The following is a 19,534-nucleotide window of genomic DNA, read 5'->3' on the forward strand; positions in this document are numbered from 1 at the left end:
CATGGTTCTCCACCGATCCACTGACTTAATCTTCTTTGCATCCCTCTCCAGCAGAGCTCCAGTAACGGCGCTCCAGAAAGCCATAAGGTGGAAGGCGGCTCCCTCAGCCCAGAGGCCGTGGAGGAGCAGCGGTTTTCGGAGGGCAGGCGCGTTGGCCGGGACCACGATACCCGATCAGTGTCCCTGCTGGAGCAGAAACGCAAAGTGGTCTCCTCCAGCATCGATGTCCCTCATGCCAGGTAGGACTGTGTGTGTGTGTGTGTGTGTGTGTGTGTGTGTGTGTGTGTGTGTGTGTGTGTGTGTGTGTGTGTGTGTGTGTGTGTGTGTGTGTGTGTGTGTGTGTGTGTGTGCGCGCGCGCGTGTGTGCGCCTTTGCTCAGATTCTTTGACAGAGTCTGAGTCCTGTCTCCGAGGAGGTTTGGCTTGAGTTCCCACATGCAAAGTTCATAGAAGGTTTATGACATAGATATGTCATTTCATAAATAGGACATAGTTAATATGGGCTGACATCCGATTTTTTTTTATGTGGTCCTTAAGGCCATTTTTATCAGACCACTGAATGCAATGCAATTTGACAGGAGTCCACTTTTATTCCATTACATACATATTTTATTATATGCCGCCATACATGTTGCACTTCACATCAGTGGTGTCTGTGTGTTGGAATGAATGTGTTTTTAGTCCGGTACCCAAGTTGAGTTTAGTCTTAAGATTAAGACCTGAATATTGAAGGGTTGTGTGCAAAATGTCATTTTTTGGAAGAATCCCATGCTGTTGCTTTAGCTCGCTGAAGCAATTATGGTTATTTGAACGGCATGCCTCTGGTGGGTTTCCCAAATGGTAAAAGTGGTGCGACGCAAACTCATCAAGGCCATGAAAGTCAACTAACAAAGAGGTGAAAATTGCATCGTTGCCCTCGTTCCTGCTCTGTAGCAAAGACAATGCATGTTCACTTTAGCTCCATAGGCAGAATAGACACAAGTAGAAATACGCCTGAAATTTGAGTGGGAGAAGCTTTCATGTAACACACAGCCCATTACAAACTAAAACAGTTATTATGTTATGATGCATCACACATTCAGTGACTCTCTTTACACTGTTTACACACACACACACACACACACACAAATTGTTTTTAAATGGTCAGCATAATCCGCCACTGAAGCTGGTCCACAACATGATAATTAAATATTAATAGGCAGCAGTCCATGGCAGTGAAGAGCCATCCAATAAAGACACTTTCACTATTAAATGTGAAACACTCATACCTCGTGAAGCACCGCGCTGTTATCGAACATCACTCCCCGTTACTTATCCTCGTGCTGCTGGACGAGCCCAATCGATGGCAACTTGCTGGAAAGTACAGGTAAAGTCGCCCATCTGAGCAGCATCATCACGGCACCCTGAGCCTCGCTGTAAATTTAATAGTTATTTGCTTTTGAGTCATTGATTTGCTTCTCTCTTGTTGCCCATTAAAAGGAGAAATCTTCTTTTAAAACTGAATCTATCACATGGAATCGACATAAGTATTAAAACAGTGCCATCCTTATTAGCTCCTTGCATAGGGATTGCCATAATATTGATATATTTATACGGTTATTATGGAATGGCTTATTGATCATCTCACTGCCCTCACACAAGTTGCACGATCACTATATAATCCAAGTTCCTGTTTATCCTCCTATTAAAACCACCAGACAACACCATGCAATAATCCTGATGTAATAGTTAAGAGAAACCATAACCTTGAAAAAACTTCACATACTTCAACTTATTAGTGTGTGTGCACACACACACACACACACACACACACACACACACACACACATGCACACTATTTCAATAACACACCCAATTCATCTCTCTCGTCAAAATTCCAACAGCAATGTGCCAAAGTATGTTATGTTTTTATTTTGCCTGCCCAGGTGTCAGTGAAGCATCATCGATACAAGAATGACCAGCCACACGCCCCACATAAGTAGAAACACTCAAAGAGGAAGGTTTGATTACATATCAGCATGATGAGAAAATATCCGAAGCCTTTGGAAACATTGGATGGTGATGCATACCAGCTGAGAAGCTGTCAGTAAATTTAGAGTTTTATTTTCAATAGTGTGCTCTGCAGACACAAGCTGAGTTTTCTCTTTAGGTTTCTCTACCTGAAGAATTTAGTCATCTCCTGCCCGGTAAGAGAGAAGAACAGCAGGTATGTAAAGGCTGTGTGTAAAGAGGAGGCAAAACCTTAAGCAAAGGGTACAACCTGTGTATAAAACTAAAAAAAACATTTCAGTGTGCTCACACAATCAAGTAGATGGAAAGTTCATTCTTGCCACATTATTGCCTTAAGATTAAGATCCACGGCTCTCATCCTCTGCACACCTGCGACCGGTTTTCAGCGCTGCTCTGGAAGAGTGTCGCCGCCGACCACTAAATAACGTTTATCCGTAATGGAGACGAGGGGGAAGAAAGAGGCTAGGAGGGGGCGAAAGGGGACGAGGGAGTAGCACGGTGGAGAGGAGGCTAAAGGAGATGGAGAGAGAGTATGTGTGCGTGTGCGTGTGCGTGTGCGTGTGTGTGTGTGTGTGTGTGTGTGTGTGTGTGTGTGTGTGTGTGTGTGTGTGTGTGTGTGTGTGGCGTGTAGCTGTGTGAGGATAACGGCAGAAAAGGAAAGAGAAAGAGACAGAATGCCTGAGGATTTTTTTTTTTTTTTTAGAGCTAACTCTCCAGAGGAGTCTGACCTTGAGGTTGTTAATTGCTCTCTGAAAAGTTCCCTCTCTGCTGGTGATTTACCAAGAATATGTCTGGCTGTTTGATGGCTCTCCAGGTCCCTTGAAACCCAGGTACAATAGGTTTCCTACCTCACTGGGAGCCACTGAAGTACCTCGATGCCTCATCTGCAATCATTGTGAAGGAACAGGAAAAATTACAATGTGCCGTATAGACGTTCAACCTCGGGGGGGTTTGAGTTGCGACGTATTACGGTTCTGTCAGCTGGTCCAGCTGTCATGACGTTATCGAGTAGCCTCCGTCATTCATTTGTTGGCAGCACCTTTACTTCACCCGCATTTTGTCAGATATTTCTCCAAAAAATCAATGGGTGTCACTCCTTAATTGACCTATTTTCTGCACTGCCCCAACTCCCAAATGTCCAAATAAATGGTTTCCTTCATGAAATGTTTTTAAATGTGCCATGTGGTGAAATACAGAGGCATGGATTTGCTTGCTGTGCCAGATTTCTGATTTGTTTACACCACATTTATTGTCTGATTTTCGCTCTTCATTGTCACAGTTTTTTTGTTTTGAGCCAGCTGCTGGGCCTTCTCCTTCCTCCAGGAGCTTATGTCAATTGTAACAAGAGCTGGCGGGGCATACCAGTGGAAACGAATGGCTTGGCTTTTGACAAATAGCATTCTGGGGACTAATTGCTTGCAGGAGAAGTGAAGTATAACCTTAGTTAAAGGGGGGAATCAAGACAGTGCTCTGCTTATTATTGCAAAACCCCAAAACAACAGATCTGAGGGTTCAAATCTCCTCCTCGGACCGCCAGCAGTCATCAATCCCTTTCTAGTATGAAGCAGGGTTACTCACATTTCTGAAAATAGCTGGACCCCTTGCTGGTCCTCTATGATGTTGTAATATCTTCTTCTTTTTTTTTTTTTAAATACTTGAGTCCGACACGATGACCACATTTCATCTGATTTATAGTTTCCGATGATCATTCCACGGAGCTGTAAACCAAAACTGGAGGGGCTGATTTCAAAACCCAATTTGATGCCAAAACAAAACAGTTTGCTGTTGTTAATTTTTATTGTTGATCAGTGTATTTGCAGATCACCCAGTTCACTGTGCTGAGCCAACCATGTGTTCCACACTCGGAGCCCAGTGCATCAGCCAACTCCGACATGGAACGAGCCCAAAGACTCCCCATCCTCAGCGAAAAGAGGCCCAAAGGGACTCTCAAATTATCGTTGGTCTTTTGATACAGCGCCATGGCTTCACAATCCCCTTGTTTTGCCTTTACTCGTTGTTCTGTTTGCCTTTGTGGTTATATCTTACCTTCACGGAAAACACTTTTAGTGATATTACTCCTTTTGCACAATGTGTTTGTGGTGAAGAAGGGAGTTTTTTAAAATGAGAGAAAGGAGGGGAGTTCTCCAGAGAGTGAATGACAGAGTGAGGGAAAGAGTGAGAGAGATGCTCAGCGTTTGCCAAAGAAAACAGTTTTCCTTGTTTGCATGCCAGTGGAGTTCAGAAACCATGCGATTACCATCTGAAAAGACAGCTCTGATGATCTCTCTCTCTCTCTCTCTCTTCTTTTCTCCCTCTCATTCACAGTCTCACTCTCCAGGACTCAATGTACTATTATCTGATTGAAGTCTATCCTGAAACGATTTACTTGACCAAACTATGTGTGTTCAGTCGAATATCAGATTGACCGAACTACACACAGCTAAAAATATCAAACAGAAATGTGCTGTATTTATATAAAGAGGACTTTGCTCAACAAGCGTTCTTGTTGTTGAGCCATAATAATAACTTTAGCAGTTCAATGTATGTTGATGCATTATTAAAAAAATGGCAAACAAACAGTTTTAAAACAATTGGAAACTCAAGTGGTTGCAGTGTGTGTGTGTGTGTGTGTGTGTGTGTGTGTGTGTGTGTGTGTGTGTGTGTGTGTGTGTGTGTGTGCGCGCGCGTCTGTGCGCTGTATGTGTATTAATGGGTCTTTCCAAATACACTGTTGTCTTTGTTATGGTGCGCAAAACTTAAATAGTGACTAGAAATTTATTTTTTACTAAATAATTATACAAAGCACTTTGCAAAGTAATAAATAAAAACAATGGTTTTAAAAGCTATGAACTAGATCAGTAAAGATGGATCTTGAGTTTTATAAGAGATTTATATTAATGTACAGATTTAGCCAGCGTGAGCTCATCACAACAGGTTGTTTTGTTGTCTAGAAAAGCCTAATGTTGTTTTTAATCTTGGCTTAAGAAAAGCCAGTAGGGACCGACCAGGCGTATTGAGCCAGGCTCACGTGAGCTTAAAATGTCTGCGATCGTATCTTGGTATCAGGTGAATTTGTGTTTTAAAAAGGGATCAGGAAAATCTTAAAATCAATTCTGGGAGTATCGGGTAACCAGTGCGAACATGCGAGAATTAGAGTGATATGATCTCATTTTAGTCGGGGTTACACCATTGTAATATCAGAGCCTTTCTCTTAACTCCCACTTTCCATCTCGTGTTCCAGCATAATGGGGCGAAATGAAAGATGCACAGAAGAAAAACCAGATAAGAGAAAAGCACCTTGTGTGCCTGTAGATTGTCATTGCGATTTTGTAGCTTGACACATTTTCTCGAGGCTCATTACACGGTGGTCTAAGTGAATCTTTTAGATATCACATCAGTTTTTAGTCGATTTTTCTATCTCTACTTGGATTGCTCTATTTAGCAAGCTTCACTGGAGTTTGCTTTGTTCCAGGTCTTGAAAACCTCCTCAGTTGATTGCGTTGAACCTCTAATCTCAGATACAATTGTGGAGTCTTCATGGATCCACCCCGCCCCGCTGTTAACTCCACTTTAGATTTATTGCACATGGACTAATCAACGACAAAGCCCTCACTCTTTGTCGATACCCGCGGCCCGCCAGTACGAGCTGCATCAAGTTGGTCTGCGCTCGACAACTTCTAACTCCTGGGGAAAAAAACGACTACCTGTGATGCCGCATGGGTGGAATTGCGAGTTTACATTTATATGCAAATTGAGTCTTTAATTAAGCGTGCTGAATATCGGTGTGTGTGGGTGGGGGAAAGCTTAACTGTGGATTAGCAGACGGTCGGCCTAAACTCACTGCAAACCTTTGCCAAAGCGCTGGACCGTGGCACTGCTTGTGTAGGCAATGTGTGTGTTGTTGTGATCGCAATCCAGGATTTACATTCACTTCAACAGCAAAAGACTTCAGAGACACTTTGTTCATTGCTGTACATCTGGCGTGCTAATTACAACATCAGTTATTGAGAATAGAAAGATTTTACCATTTTTGACATCAAAGGTTTACTGCATGCAGTTTAAAGTCTACAGTTTATCTAAATAACGTATTTGGCACCCGAGTAATTTAATGCCAATTACTGTGATGCTGGCAGTAGAATTGACTCATCATGTGTCATTTTGCACGTATCTATTTGCAGCTATTGATGTTGTAAATAAATATAGCATTGCTTCTAAGGATTTCGAACACTTTTTATTGCTGTCAAGGGATTTTGACAAAATGTGTTGGCCTAACAGCAGCGATGGCATGAATCAACCAATGAATTGATCTAAAGCCTCACAGAAAATGTCACTAATGCGTTAATTTGTCCCACATCGATGTGGTTGTATCTGTATGGTAGTTTTGTGTTAACTAATTCCCGGCCTGCTTTCTATAATGCGCAGTGCAAGGCCAATGTTTATGTGACAGCGGGCTCTGTGGGCCCTCTGCTGCTTCAGACCAATCCATAGTCCCCGGCTGTAATGGACCGATGGCACGGAGTGCTGCAGGAAAACAAAAAATGCTCTAATTGATTCTATCGACTGACGTGCATTATGGTCATCCACGGTATTTAGGAGGTGATACCAATTGACGACAGTGTCACACAGTGAGTGCGTTGAACTGAGAAGAACAACGCCTGAAAAAAACGGCACTTGCCTACAGAATGACGACACAAACTGTTATTTGTGTAAAATGTTTGCATAACTGAAATAATATTAATTCACTTGTTATTATAGGCACAGAAAAGAAAGCCCCGTCAATATATAGCAACTGAATGTTAGAACACGACCATGTTGTTTAGTCATTTTATTTATGTGCTGACGGACCTGCATGTAGATTGGTGTTTGAACCTCGTGATCTTTATTGTGTTTCATGTTTTGTTTTCCTATTAAATGGAGTCAATTAAAAGTCAATTAACTTGTTTTTCCATTAAAACTAACTATTTGTGTTTATTTGAGACAAGTATTGCAGCAGTTTTTTTGCATTGGTTTGTACCTAATGGCAAAAAACTGAGAATTGTATTTTTTTTATCTTGTATTTTGCTTTTAAGAGTTTTATCTTTTGTGCTTGTTCTTAGTTAAATGCAGGACAACCACCGCTTCACCTGGTTTTTACCTTAATCTCTGCATAGATTTAAGTTTACGTTTTTAGTAAAAAAACAAAACAAAACACAAGTGCTCGTATAAAAGCATAAATCTTGAGAACAAAATAGGTAAAGGGATTGTAAATTGATTAATTGCGTGCCATAATTTAGTATTAATATAACTGCACTGACCCTGGCAAAGTTTTGGTTTGGGGCAAAGACATTGTGACACAACAGGGGGGGCGACATGCTTCTCAAGTGTAACCTATTAAAAACAAAACCAGCCCGACAGAAGTACCTCCTCCCCCACATTATTTATAATTATGGCCATCAATTTTGAAGCTCCATTGACCTGTCTGTTTTGAATTATTGATATCTGTCAGGCTGACAGCCATTATTAATTAAAATGGAGATGTACTAATTAAGAGCACGGCATGAGGGTGTCATAATTTTCGCCCCGTTTTAATTTGAGTGTCACTCATCAATTTTATCGCAGTTTAGCAGAGTGGGCGCGGCGTGACCGAGCGGTGGGCGAAGCTACGGTGGAGGTGCCCTCCTGTGACATGTGTGCGCTTGTGTATGTGTTGGTTTCAGTATATTCGATACCACTTCCAACTCAACACTTTTCAGATTGTCAGCAGCGCTGGCTTTAAAGACGAGTTGTTGAAACGACTTCCTTTCTTTGTCCATGACAGTACGTGCGAGAACATGAATTATTCTTTATCATAATCCAAGGAGAGAAGTGCAAATTAAATTCAAAGACGGGACCATCCAAGAACAGAACACATCTCTTCCTCCCATGAGCTGCTCGCCATATGTTTGTAATGTGGGGCCACTTAAATGTACTTTTCATCAAATTATGACATTTAAAAAAAAATGTGATTTAAAGAAAACTATTTTGTGTGCTTCAGTAACCTATCATAGACTAATGCAGACACGCGTTTTAAAAGGGAACAATGTGATTCCTCCCGAAGGGTCCCACACATAGGAGTCTGTCTAAAGGACTTGGAACAAAACATGGGAAAATGCTGTGAAGCTCTTTGTCTGTCAAAGAGTTTAGCGTTGTTTCTTCTGTGTGCTTCAGTACATCTACCAGAGTACTTTGTGCATGTTCATTTATTGTATCTTAAATGTATTACACGCACGCGTGTTGTGGATGTAGGGATTCCACACAAGTTGCATCAGCTTCGCCATATAAAACACAATGCTTGCTTGCACAAGTCAGGTCAGAACACAGGTGCTTTCTCAACAAACGTTTGGCAGCCACTCAGAACATCTTCACCTCAAGCAATGTTTGGACAACCTTCAACCCAGTCAATAGTGTCTGCACAAGTGTAATGACAGTCGAGTCATTGATAATGAAAGGACTGTAATTAGCAGTGTAAGTATATAATGGCATCCTGCTGGAGAATTGACCGTGAATCCCTCAAACCTGTAAAAGGTTTACAGGTAGTCTATTGAAGCATATTTCTGTACATTTTACAGTCATGACCTCGGAACGCTAAAGTGATGAAACATATTTGCCAACTAAAACGTTACCTTCATATGATCCTATAACTGGAGTAATGAATCAAGGGCATGATGGCTGCACTACTGTTAATTCCCAGATGTGGTATGAATCCACCTTCTGGACTAACAGATGTATAAAAGATATTTACACCGCGGGAGAGGCTGTAATGTGTTTAGCACAGTGGCGTGTAATTTCACCTCCAAGAAGGCGGATCATTTTTCACACAATCGGCAATCATACAAACTTAAAGTTATGATAGTGCCACACGCATCGAAGGGTTTTGTTTTGTTTTGTTTTTTTGACCAGAATAATTTTTAATGACATAAATGTTTGACACGCAGCATCTCAACAGTTGGCGTCCCTCCGAATTCTGCTCCACACTGTTGAATTCACTGCACAGTTAAATAAGCCAAACATTTAGCGAAAACTATCCAACAGATGTCTTCCTCAACAGAAAGGCCTTATGTTGTGAGAGGGGGGGGAGCGATAAAGTTAATTGAAAGTTAGCCATTTGTTAGTCTGACATCTAACAGCCATCTGCTGGGGCCGATCTACATAAATTGGACCCGAATAGGACAACAGTAGAATATCCTTTTACTTCATAATCCAATAAGGGGGGCTCTGTGGTCTTTGGTGTCTCTAGTAAGATCTAAAGCTGCGAGTAGGCAGCAGACCAGGACTATAAATAAGAGACCAGGCACTGTCCAAAAGAACATTTAAAAGGTAATCCATCATCTGTTGGGTTTCCAGCGCTTGCACAATAAAAACAGTAAAAAGAAACATAGGTGGCTGCTTTTTGTTATTTTTCCTTAAACGTGTGCTGAATGACTTAACTTGGAATGAAGCATGTGGCTTCATAGTTTGAAAAGAGAGCTAGATGCTCCTCTTGTCCGTAGACAATCTCGTGATCCCTGATGTGTTTGTCCGGTTGCCTGTTTGCTATTCTCAACTTTGCACTTCTGTTTAACGACATATTGATGTGGCTCTTGTGACTTCCCCAGGAAATCTTCATGACATTTACAAGCCTTGAGATGCATAAACCTCCTTTTTGTTGTGCAGAAATTTTCAAAGTTTAATTGGTGGACCCCAGCTGCTTCATAAACATACCCAATCATAAGCTCGCCTCACACCCCCCAAGCTTCAATTGTTCGCTTCTGTAGGGGATCTGTGTTGTGTTCGCTCTCTTTTACACACACTCACTTTTTCTTTGTCTCGCTCTCTCTCTCTCTCTCTCTCTCTCTCTCTCTCTCTCTCTCTCTCTCTCTCTCTCTCTTTCTCTTTCTCTGCTGTCCTTTGTTCTTTAAAGACATTTGTCATTAGCTTCACTAGCTTCACCTGCAAGCTGGCTAGCAGTGACATGGTTACTACAAACACACACACACACACACACACACACACACACACACACACACACACACACACGACCCCATGTGGTAAAGGTTAGTTTTTCACTGTTCTGCTTATCTTCAGGTTGTCCCTTGTCGCTGTGCAGAACAGCTTGTAAAAGGGGTAAACAGTCAGCAGTGGCCCACTTAGGTTTGCGGGTTGATATTGTGTGTGTGTGTGTGTGTGTGTGTGTGTGTGTGTGTGTGTGTGTGTGTGGGTGTACACAGGAAGTCAGAAGACAGCTGGTACAGTTGCCCCCTCAACCCCCATTTGGAGAGGTCGTTCAGACCATCTCCTGTTTTCTTCAACAGACCACCCCCACCTTCATGGAGCTCTTAACAAGGCAGCAATTTGCCTAAACTACAGATTTGTCAACCTCCCCCCTCCCTCCCTCCCTACTCTCCCATCCCTCCCTGTAAACAATGGGTCACGTGAGCCACCAGCATCTGCAGACAAGGTTGTTATTGTTTTGATTTTTTGTTCCACATGCTGAACTCAACTCCGATGTGAGAGGGGCTGTGTGTGTGTGTGTGTGTGTGTGTGTGTGTGTGTGTGTACTTTTATTTTAGGGGCTTGGGTCGGGTGGGACTCGGATGTTCTGCCAAACTCCAGGGCCGCCTGCAGAACTTTGTGTGTATTTTTTAATGTGTGCCTGAGTGAGTGAGTGTGTGTGTGGACTGTGGTAGCTTTGGCAGCATTACCTCACTACGAGCTGAAAATGGATGTGTTTACCAGGGGCTTCTCTCGCTTCCTCGCACGCACGCACGCACACGTGCGTGCACTCGCTCCCTATTAAAGACCCCTCTCTTTTTTTTTCTCGCAGGCATTTGAGGCTTGATGAAGGGAAACATAACACCCCCATTACACACACACACACACACACACACACACACACACACACACACACTCTGGAGTTTAGGTCTGCAAACATTAAATGCACAGACACACATGCACACACACGTACACACAAACCATGTTACACGGCCATACCCTCCATATAGCATGCATAATTCATGACCTCCCGTTGACATTTCTGTAAACATGGGTGCTTCCCTCAGCTGCTCTGTCGAGGGTCTTTGTCGGAAGGGTTGGTTCATTTGAGTAAAATTCTCCGTTATGATACTGCATCGACACACACACTTCCATGCAGTAATGACTTATCTCATTGTTTTTTATCCTCTGCTGGCTGGTGCCGTGTTGCCAGTTGAAGCCACGATTTTCACCACTCTGAAAACGGTTGTACAGCCTGTTTTTAGTTAATACAGCACATATCTAAATGATTTTAACATTTTATTTGGAAAGCTGTGTAACTTTTTGTTGTCGTTGCTCCAGTGCTGGGGAAAGTCAGATTTTTGAAGGCCAATGTTATGTATTATTAAATAGTTTTTTCTGTGGTTAGAGATCATGTCTTTCTGAGTTTCACTATAACAAAGAATAAACTGAAAACCTCCTCCTCTTCCTCTTTCTCTCTCGCTTTCTTTCCTCTGCCTTTTGTCTCTGTTTATGCCACTTACAGTGCACTTCTCCCTCTCACTGTCCACTTCCTTTCCTTTCTCTTTTATTCTTTCCATCTCCCTCTCATCGCCCCCTTATACCCAGATGGCTGATGCAGCTTTCTAATGTTGCTTTCCACTTTTGTCCTCCCTTTCTGTCCATTTTCTCTCTTTCTCTCCCTCTCTCCCTCTTGCTTTCACCTCCCCTGACTCACTGTATTCTATCTTGTTTTCTCCATCTCTGCTTTCCTGCTCATTTCCCCCCTTCAATCCCCCATGAGCTGCGTCTCTCCCACACTCTAGCCCTCCCTCTCTTCCTTTGTCTCCTCTCTCAGCTGCCTGCTTTGTGTGTGTGTGTGTGTGTGTGTGTGTGTGTGTGTGTGTGTGTGTGTGTGTGTGTGTGTGTGTGTGTGTGTGTGTGTGTGTTCCTCTGACTGACAGAGATGTCAGCCCACTGCTGAGCTGTATGCTGGGGCTGGAGAATAAGCAGAGTGGCTAACTTACACTAGCATATGAAGTCAGTAGCGACAACCACAGTGAGGTGAGTTCCAAGTTGTTTATCTGAGCTTCCTCTGACAAACAACTGGGTGGGATTTTTGGCACAAAAAGTATTCTCAAAATTTGTAATCTGCCCGCACACTCCACTGATTTCACTACTGTCTAATTGCTTTCAGTTGGCTGCTTTCACAAGGGAAATTTAGTTATGCACAAAACAGTTGTGATTAATAATATACACTGAAATGAACAGTTTACTTAACATGCATACAGATTCTATACCCACAAAAGACGCCCACACATGCACATTTCCAATTATGTATGCAAATATGCCAATCATTTGCAGTTAACCCCCACAGGAAAGGTTAATGATTAATGTTTAGTGTGCAATCACACATTTACAAATGATTATGATATCACACACTGATAAACAAAAAATCAAATCTTCCTCAACTCAGTTGAATTTCATGTTATTTACAGCCCAAGTTTGTTACTGTTTGAATACATACAAAGTGTGCAGCAGTGACCCAAATCTTAAGTGACAGTTGGGACTTTGGTTGTCTAAAACTGAACATTAATCGGTGGCCACGCCCACGGTTGCTCGCAGCGTTGGCATTGAAGACGTGCGCTACATACGGACACATGATTGGAGTGCTCTCGAATTTACTTTGCTCAAGGGTTTTCCTTTGAGCAGCTATCTGTTGCGTTGTTATTTCAGTTAACGCTTGTAATTGGAGGCTCATTAAAAAAACCTTGTGTAGGTTGAAATTAGTGGGTAGTTGAAAGGAGAGGTTACTACACAGAGTGATGGGTCCTCGTATTTCAAATGATTCTGTCCAATTGAAACTAACACAGAGTACTTTCTTGATGTCTAACTAAGTCCTTGTCCACCAGAACATAATGCAGATTACACCACAGACACGTAGCCGGTTCTTAATATGGTCATAAACAACCAAGTCTCTTGGCGTTCCTTGAATTTTTTTGTGACAATTCCGGCGTCGGCCCTTACTAACGTAAATTCCTAAAACTCGTCTCGTCAAATCTCTCCATTTTCCTTGGCAACTTTAAATAAATGACCATTCCTCTTCACCTTGGGATGTTTGTATTTCTCCAGGTTTCGCACCAGCCGGATGATGGAAACGTCATCGTTGTCACTCGGACAATGACCGGCTCTATTCATACATGAGCTCAATCAGACACTACACAGACTTTGCACTAGGGAGCCGGCAGGGTAAAGTCTGTTTAATGTCTGGTCCGACTGATTCGGACATTTGCGTTCTCACATTCAGCTCCTCCGGGGTAATGCCTCGATAATGTCAGGGTTGCAGTGCCTGTGTGAAAGCGGTTTCAGTTCTTTGACCCTGCATTTACAGCAACTAACCCTGTGAACAGCAGTGAGTGCGCTGCGCCTCTTTGTCCCCAAGTGTCACATTATGTGGAATACCTCTTGTCTGGCTGCACACAGACTGCCTTCACTATCAGGTTGGTAGGGACATAGGGACATAGTCTCATAGGATGCAATATGTTCTCAGATTCCTAAAAAACGATGCCAGAACGTACATAAACAAAAGCTTAGACATGTTGAACACAGTGCTCTTTATACGAGAATTAAAGTGACTGCATAACTTATTGCTTCTATAGCCATTAGGAGGCCTTTGGGTATTTGTCTTGTATGGATGCATCAGTGTAGCTCTATGTTGGATAATGGAGCGGAGGAGTCTTTGTGTGGACTTGTTGACATGGTTAAGAGGGGAGAAGGAAGGGGCGGGCTCTCTCTGTCTTTCTACCTCCCTCCATCCTCTCTCATGGTGTTTTAATTTTTTATTTTTTTGCTCTTCATGCTCGGTGTCACACCCTCATACCACACAGCAGTAAATTAATCAGAGATTATACTCGCCTGATGGAGACCTTCCCCCAAAACACATCTTTCCTCTGTCTCCCTCTTGTCACTCCCCCTTCTGTTTTTTCCTCTCCAAATTTGTTTTCCATCATCAAAAGAGAGACTCAACATAAAGGTCATTCAAACACACGCTTGTGACTTGTATTGATTACCTGACTACTAATGAGTGATTCTCTGTCCTTTAACACAAACTATTAAGGTCCCAATGGAGCAAGGCGGTTACAGCACTGGCTGCTTCTCCAGTATGGCTACAGCCTTTAACAGCTGTAGTTGTACTGTAGGCGTGCATATGTCCGGCTCTTGAGTGCGAAGAAGGGCATTGCTGTAAAAAACACATCTTGGTTGACTTGTCCTGGCAGAGTGGAGGTCAACAATCGCACAAATAGTGGATCAAATGGGGAGGAAACGAGGAATGAGAAGAGTAAAGGGAGGAGGGGTGCAAGTAAAAGGCCTCTAGGTAAATGTTGAAGTGGCGGGCATATCCTTTGTCCTGCCTTGAGGCTGTGTGAGGTGATTGGACCAGCTGATAGGCCTTTTATAATGCCCTCCATCAGCTCAATCTCCGGGGCTTTTTATGAGCACCTTCAGCACACACACACACACACACACACACACACACACACACACACTGTCACATGCACGCTGACACACACACACACACACAGCTTCCCCAGCCCCCCCACCCCCACCCCCTTTTCAAGGTGTAATTGGGAAAGAGGCCCCTTCCTCCACTGTGTATATCACTCTCCTGGGAGCTGAGGGGCTGGAGGTGTGCATTGAAATGTGTGTGTGTGTGGGTGTGTGTGTGTGTCAGTCCGTTCACATCCGCTATGGTTAGAGCCAAGGTGTTTATAATCAAGCTCAGCGGTGATAAACGGGTGCTTGCGTGTGTTTATGTCCGTGTGGTTTATGGCACTTATTGGCAGGTTGTGTGTGTCCAGAGGGCAGGTGGAGAGAAAAGAGCACTCGGGGCTAACTCGTGCAGCTCTTATGACCCCCATTATCACTACGGCACTCGCCAATAAACACTAATGAACACACACACACACACACACACACACACACACACGCACTGATGAGGTGTAAGGTAGCTGGAGGAGCAGCTTCCCTTAATCCTTGAAGGAAGACGGGGGGTAAAAAAGATGAAAAGGTAGAGATGGCCAAAGCTCACCTTTTTGATTAGAGATGGTCGCGCCAGCTCAGGTGGCCCAGGTGACTTTTCATCAACCTGCATTTAGTTAGGAGATCATTGTCCTCTATTAACCTGTTTTTAGATTATTTGATGACACAAACCAGCGAACAATTGCTCTGTATGTGTAGAAAATGCTTGGAAATTGTCCTGAAAGGGAGTTTTATTACTACAGGTATTACACGTGAATGTGGTAATAATATCGTGATTATACCCTATGAAGGCTCGTCTGCACTGGAGGTGTTCTTAGCGGTGGTTTTCAGTCGCCCGTCTCACATGCATCTGATGGAACAGATACACTTTTATTTTTGATTAATACATCTGTCCAAACAGGCTGCACAAAGGTTGCATTTCATGTGCGTTTTACATGAGTAAACGCAACCCAAAGCACATTTTTAAGCTTCAAGTATATATTTTCTTTCATGCATGTAACTGTAGTTATTGTGTATCAGCCTCCGAGTGCTGCGAAAAAGTGCGTAACCAACACTCTACAGGGCCTCAGCGCATCCTGTGAAGATGCTGATGGAGGACTGAAGCTGCTGCTTTCACTACGCAGTTTGTGTAAACACCATGTTATATATTAGTTAATCAAATGTTTATGGTACAAAATGCATGCGCAGCATGTGACACTTGTTTCAGAGGCGACCCTCTGTTATTGTTTATGGTAGCAGTTATGTTGATTGTCCATAGATGCCATTTGCTATACGGGGTTCCCTGTTATGACACTATATATATCTATTATAAATATTCATTGCTAATGTCTCCCGGATATTTCCTTTATGTTAAATATTAAACATGCAACATTTAATACTCCAGATATTGGTTGATTTTCAGAGCTCCTTTTGAACCATGTTCACCTGACTCGTAATTCAGGAAGTGAGTTCCACACATTCAGAGTCAGAACAATGACACCCGGCCGGGTACGCCTGCCACAACACGAATAAATCATGCTATAGCACTCCCTGCAAGAAAAAAAAAAATGCATAACAGAGACAGAGAGAAAGACATCCTCTGATGTTTGCTCTTCCAGCTACACACTCTCAGGCTCTTCATTTACTCCATTTCTGACATGCAGCTCAGATACTTCATTCCTGCAGCCGCTTCCTTTTGTTTACTCCAGCACCGCATCATGTGGACGAACAGTGTTGATCCGACGTGAGAGAGAGAGATGGAGGTGAAAGAATGGAGGACTGTAGGAAGCAAAAGAGAGGAGGAAAGTAAAGGAGGATAAAGGGATGGGGGGGGTGTTTACCAGCCAGCCACTATAAAGGTCGTCATGACTCTCATAGCTGCTGCTTTTGTTCGCATCAGTGGGCGAGCCCCTCACTGCTCATACTGACTCGCTCTCTGACACTCACACACACATTCACATATAGCCACATTTGCCTGCATGCGTTCAGGCATCCATACACGCAGGTACTTGCAAGCAGAAACAGAAAAGGTGGCGCGCAGACACACACACACACGTGCGCACACACGGGGCCAAATGAGTAGCTTGGAGCAGTGAGATCCTGTGCAGTCCCTCTGCTCATTAGGGCATACAGCAACATCAATTCAGCGAAAGACCATCAGTGTGTGTGTGTGTGTGTGTGTGTGTGTGTGTGTGTGTGTGTGTGTGTCAAATGGCTTATCTCTGCTCCCACCTCCTACCCTCTTCCTTCTTCCATCTCCCTCATCATCATGTTTTGCATTTTAAATGTGTCTCCATCATTACACCTATTACTCCCATTGTTATCGTGGTATCTCTATAGCTATGAGAGCATCTATTAGTGGAGCAGTACCTCCGGGTTTTGGTTTTGTGACATTATTGACGTCCAAGTTTGTGCTGTTTCGATGATGTTCATGTGGTTGTTTTTCATTTTGGTGGACTTTTTTATTATGCAGGATTCACAAGAGAAAGACAGACAATACAAATGAACATCAGCATCTTAATGCGGTTGCTTTTGAGTTGCTTCTTTATTGTGCCTCACAGGGGCAGAGAGCACGAGTTCAAGTAACAGATCCAAATCACTGCCTTTTGAAGCTGCTGATGTACGTTTGTGGGGTGCACCGTGGCCTTAAAAGAGGAGACAACATTGTATTTGTTATTTGGGTTTCTCAGTATCTTTAAACTCGTTTGTCAAGGTGCTTATTTGATGTAAGGGCAGATTCGGCTCTGAGGAAAGCACGCTGAGATGCAACAATAGCACACTCACAGGGGATTACTTCAGTACATCTAGACACAAGAGGTAAATACAGCAGAATAAGTCAAAACATAGCAGTGGAAAAACAACTAGGCGTGTATCTTAACTGCAGGCTGTGTTCAAATATAATGCAGCAGTCACACACAATCAGGATTACATACGTACGGTGCAGTTTTGTGGGGACACTGGACTACCCCAAAAATGACACTTAATAGTTTGAGACTGAGGTGAATGAATGTATAATTGTATTTGTTCACTCACCTCACCTGCTAATACTATTGGATGAAGGGGAACCCTGTTAGTGGTGTGTGTTTGTGTACGTACTGTGTGTGTGTGTGTGTGTGTGTGTGTGTGTGTGTGTGTGTGTGTGTGTTTAGCCCAGAGGCTGGTGCATAAGTGGGTCCTCCAACCTATATCATCAATCTAGGGCATAACCACCAAAAGTGTGTGTGTGTGTGTGTGTGTGTGTGTGTGTGTGTGTGTGTGTGTGTGTGTGTGTGTGTGTGTGTGTGTGTGTGTTCACCCCCAAGCCCAAAGGGTAGAATCTATGCAGGAACCCCAACCTATAGTGCAAATCTAGGGCACACCACTGAAGCTTTGTGTGTGCGTGTGTGTCAATCAAAAGGCGTATTAGAAGGTAAAGTACAGTGGAGAGGGCGGGACGATCCTATTTCCTCCATCTCTGTCGCTCAAGGGGTTAACTGTCTTAATGGATGGTAAATTAGAAGAAAGGAGGACTCGTATACATCAACCTGACATGTACACATTCACTCTCAACAAGACCTGCTTCTCTGCCCCGCGGCCCCTCTCCTGTATAAACATATACAAACACTACCCTGAAGATCTCCCACAGAAGAATAAATAAAGTGATGGAGAAGTTTCTTGTGTAGCTTCCCTTCGAAAGGTTTGGTGATCCACAGTATACATGAATATTATACGGCGATTAGTCGACTAATTCATGTTTTTTTTCCCCGAGCAACCCATCTGTGCAACCCACACCACCACCATTTCTTAAAAGCCGCGAAAATCCAGTGCACAATCTACTATAATGACCTGTACAGTGGATGGCTTATGGAATATTTATAAATTATATATATATATATATATATATATATATATAATTTATAAATATATATATATATATATTTAATTTATAATTATATATATATACATGGCTTCATGGTCCAGATGACGATAAAAAACACGTTAAGCTGTGGAATTATTTGTTTCTCCCCTGTCCATGTGTCTATATTTACATGTATGAGCTCATTTCCAATTGTGTGTGTGTGTGTGTGTGTGTGTGTGTGTGTGTGTGTGTGTGTGTGTGTGTGTGTGTGTGTGTGTGTGTGTGTGCGCGGGAAACACACCACGGGAAACACTGCACGCGCGTGCAGTGTTTCCCTTGTTTTTATGTGTGTAATCATGTGTATGTGCTCCCAGCGGTGTGGTGTGTGTAGATGGAAACTAGGCTAAAGTGCAACACAGAGGAGGGAGGCTGATACTAAAGATCTTTACTAGAGTGAGGAAGAGAGTCTGAAAAACACTCACTGTATAACTGTTGTGAATTGTACATTGAGAAAAATGGTGTGTGTGTCAGCAGGTCACCATTGAGTCTTATCCATTTACTTTTTCATTTTCTATGTAATCTCTCTTAGTGCATTAGAGGCAGAAAAAGGACAAAGGCCAAGCAAACATGGATAGATGTGCAGATAAAACCAGGCTCTGTTGACCTGATGATAATTCAGGGTATCTACTGTACAGCTGTAGCTGTCTGTCTGCAGGCACATGAAGAAGTAAACACACAGAGGGTCTTTGGCTCCATGCCCAAGCTAATGTACGCCACGCCCTGTTCTGCTCTCACCAGAGGGCGTTCCTTCAGAAGTGTGTGTCTGTCTGTGAGTGTTTCAAAAAAAAGGGGGGGGGGGAACTAGCGGTCACTGTGTGTCTGTTTCCATCTGCACGTACTGTTGCTTACTCATGTGTAAAAATGTTTCTGTATATAGCTCCGTGTCCTTTACCCAAGTTTGTGTTCAGAGGACAGCTAGAGAGAGAGAGAGAGAGAGGCAAAAAAGTTGCTAATGAGTAATCTGCTAATTAGCTTCTAGCAAATGCTGATGATTAGACACAGTGTGGCTCTCAGCAATACTATTGTTGTTGAGTCTTAATGATGTCATCATCTGCCCTATGCTATTCATGACCTACCTTTTACAATTATTTATATATATATAATTATAAATTAAATATATATATATATATATATATATATA

General features: G+C 42.9%; 1 protein-coding gene across 5 annotated transcripts in view; it reads left to right on the plus strand.

The window, feature by feature from the left end:
• The window catches only part of znf704 (zinc finger protein 704), a 54,593-nt gene that overhangs the window by 6,328 nt on the left and 28,731 nt on the right, over nt 1-19,534 (plus strand). For 4 of the 5 annotated variants that reach the window (XR_011104956.1, XM_068728486.1, XM_068728487.1 and 1 more), the window contains exon 2: nt 52-239. Coding sequence is in view for 4 of the 5 variants with exons in the window: in XM_068728486.1 (XP_068584587.1) it covers nt 52-239 (188 nt within the window). In the remaining variant the exon portion in view is untranslated. The remainder of the gene's footprint in view (nt 1-51; nt 240-19,534) is intronic. The other variant, XM_068728488.1, reaches the window with a different exon arrangement.

This window comes from Cebidichthys violaceus, unplaced genomic scaffold (assembly GCF_023349555.1).
Source record: "Cebidichthys violaceus isolate CVI_PGR_0920_01 unplaced genomic scaffold, fCebVio1.0.p SCAF_42, whole genome shotgun sequence".
NCBI lineage: Eukaryota > Metazoa > Chordata > Actinopteri > Perciformes > Stichaeidae > Cebidichthys > Cebidichthys violaceus.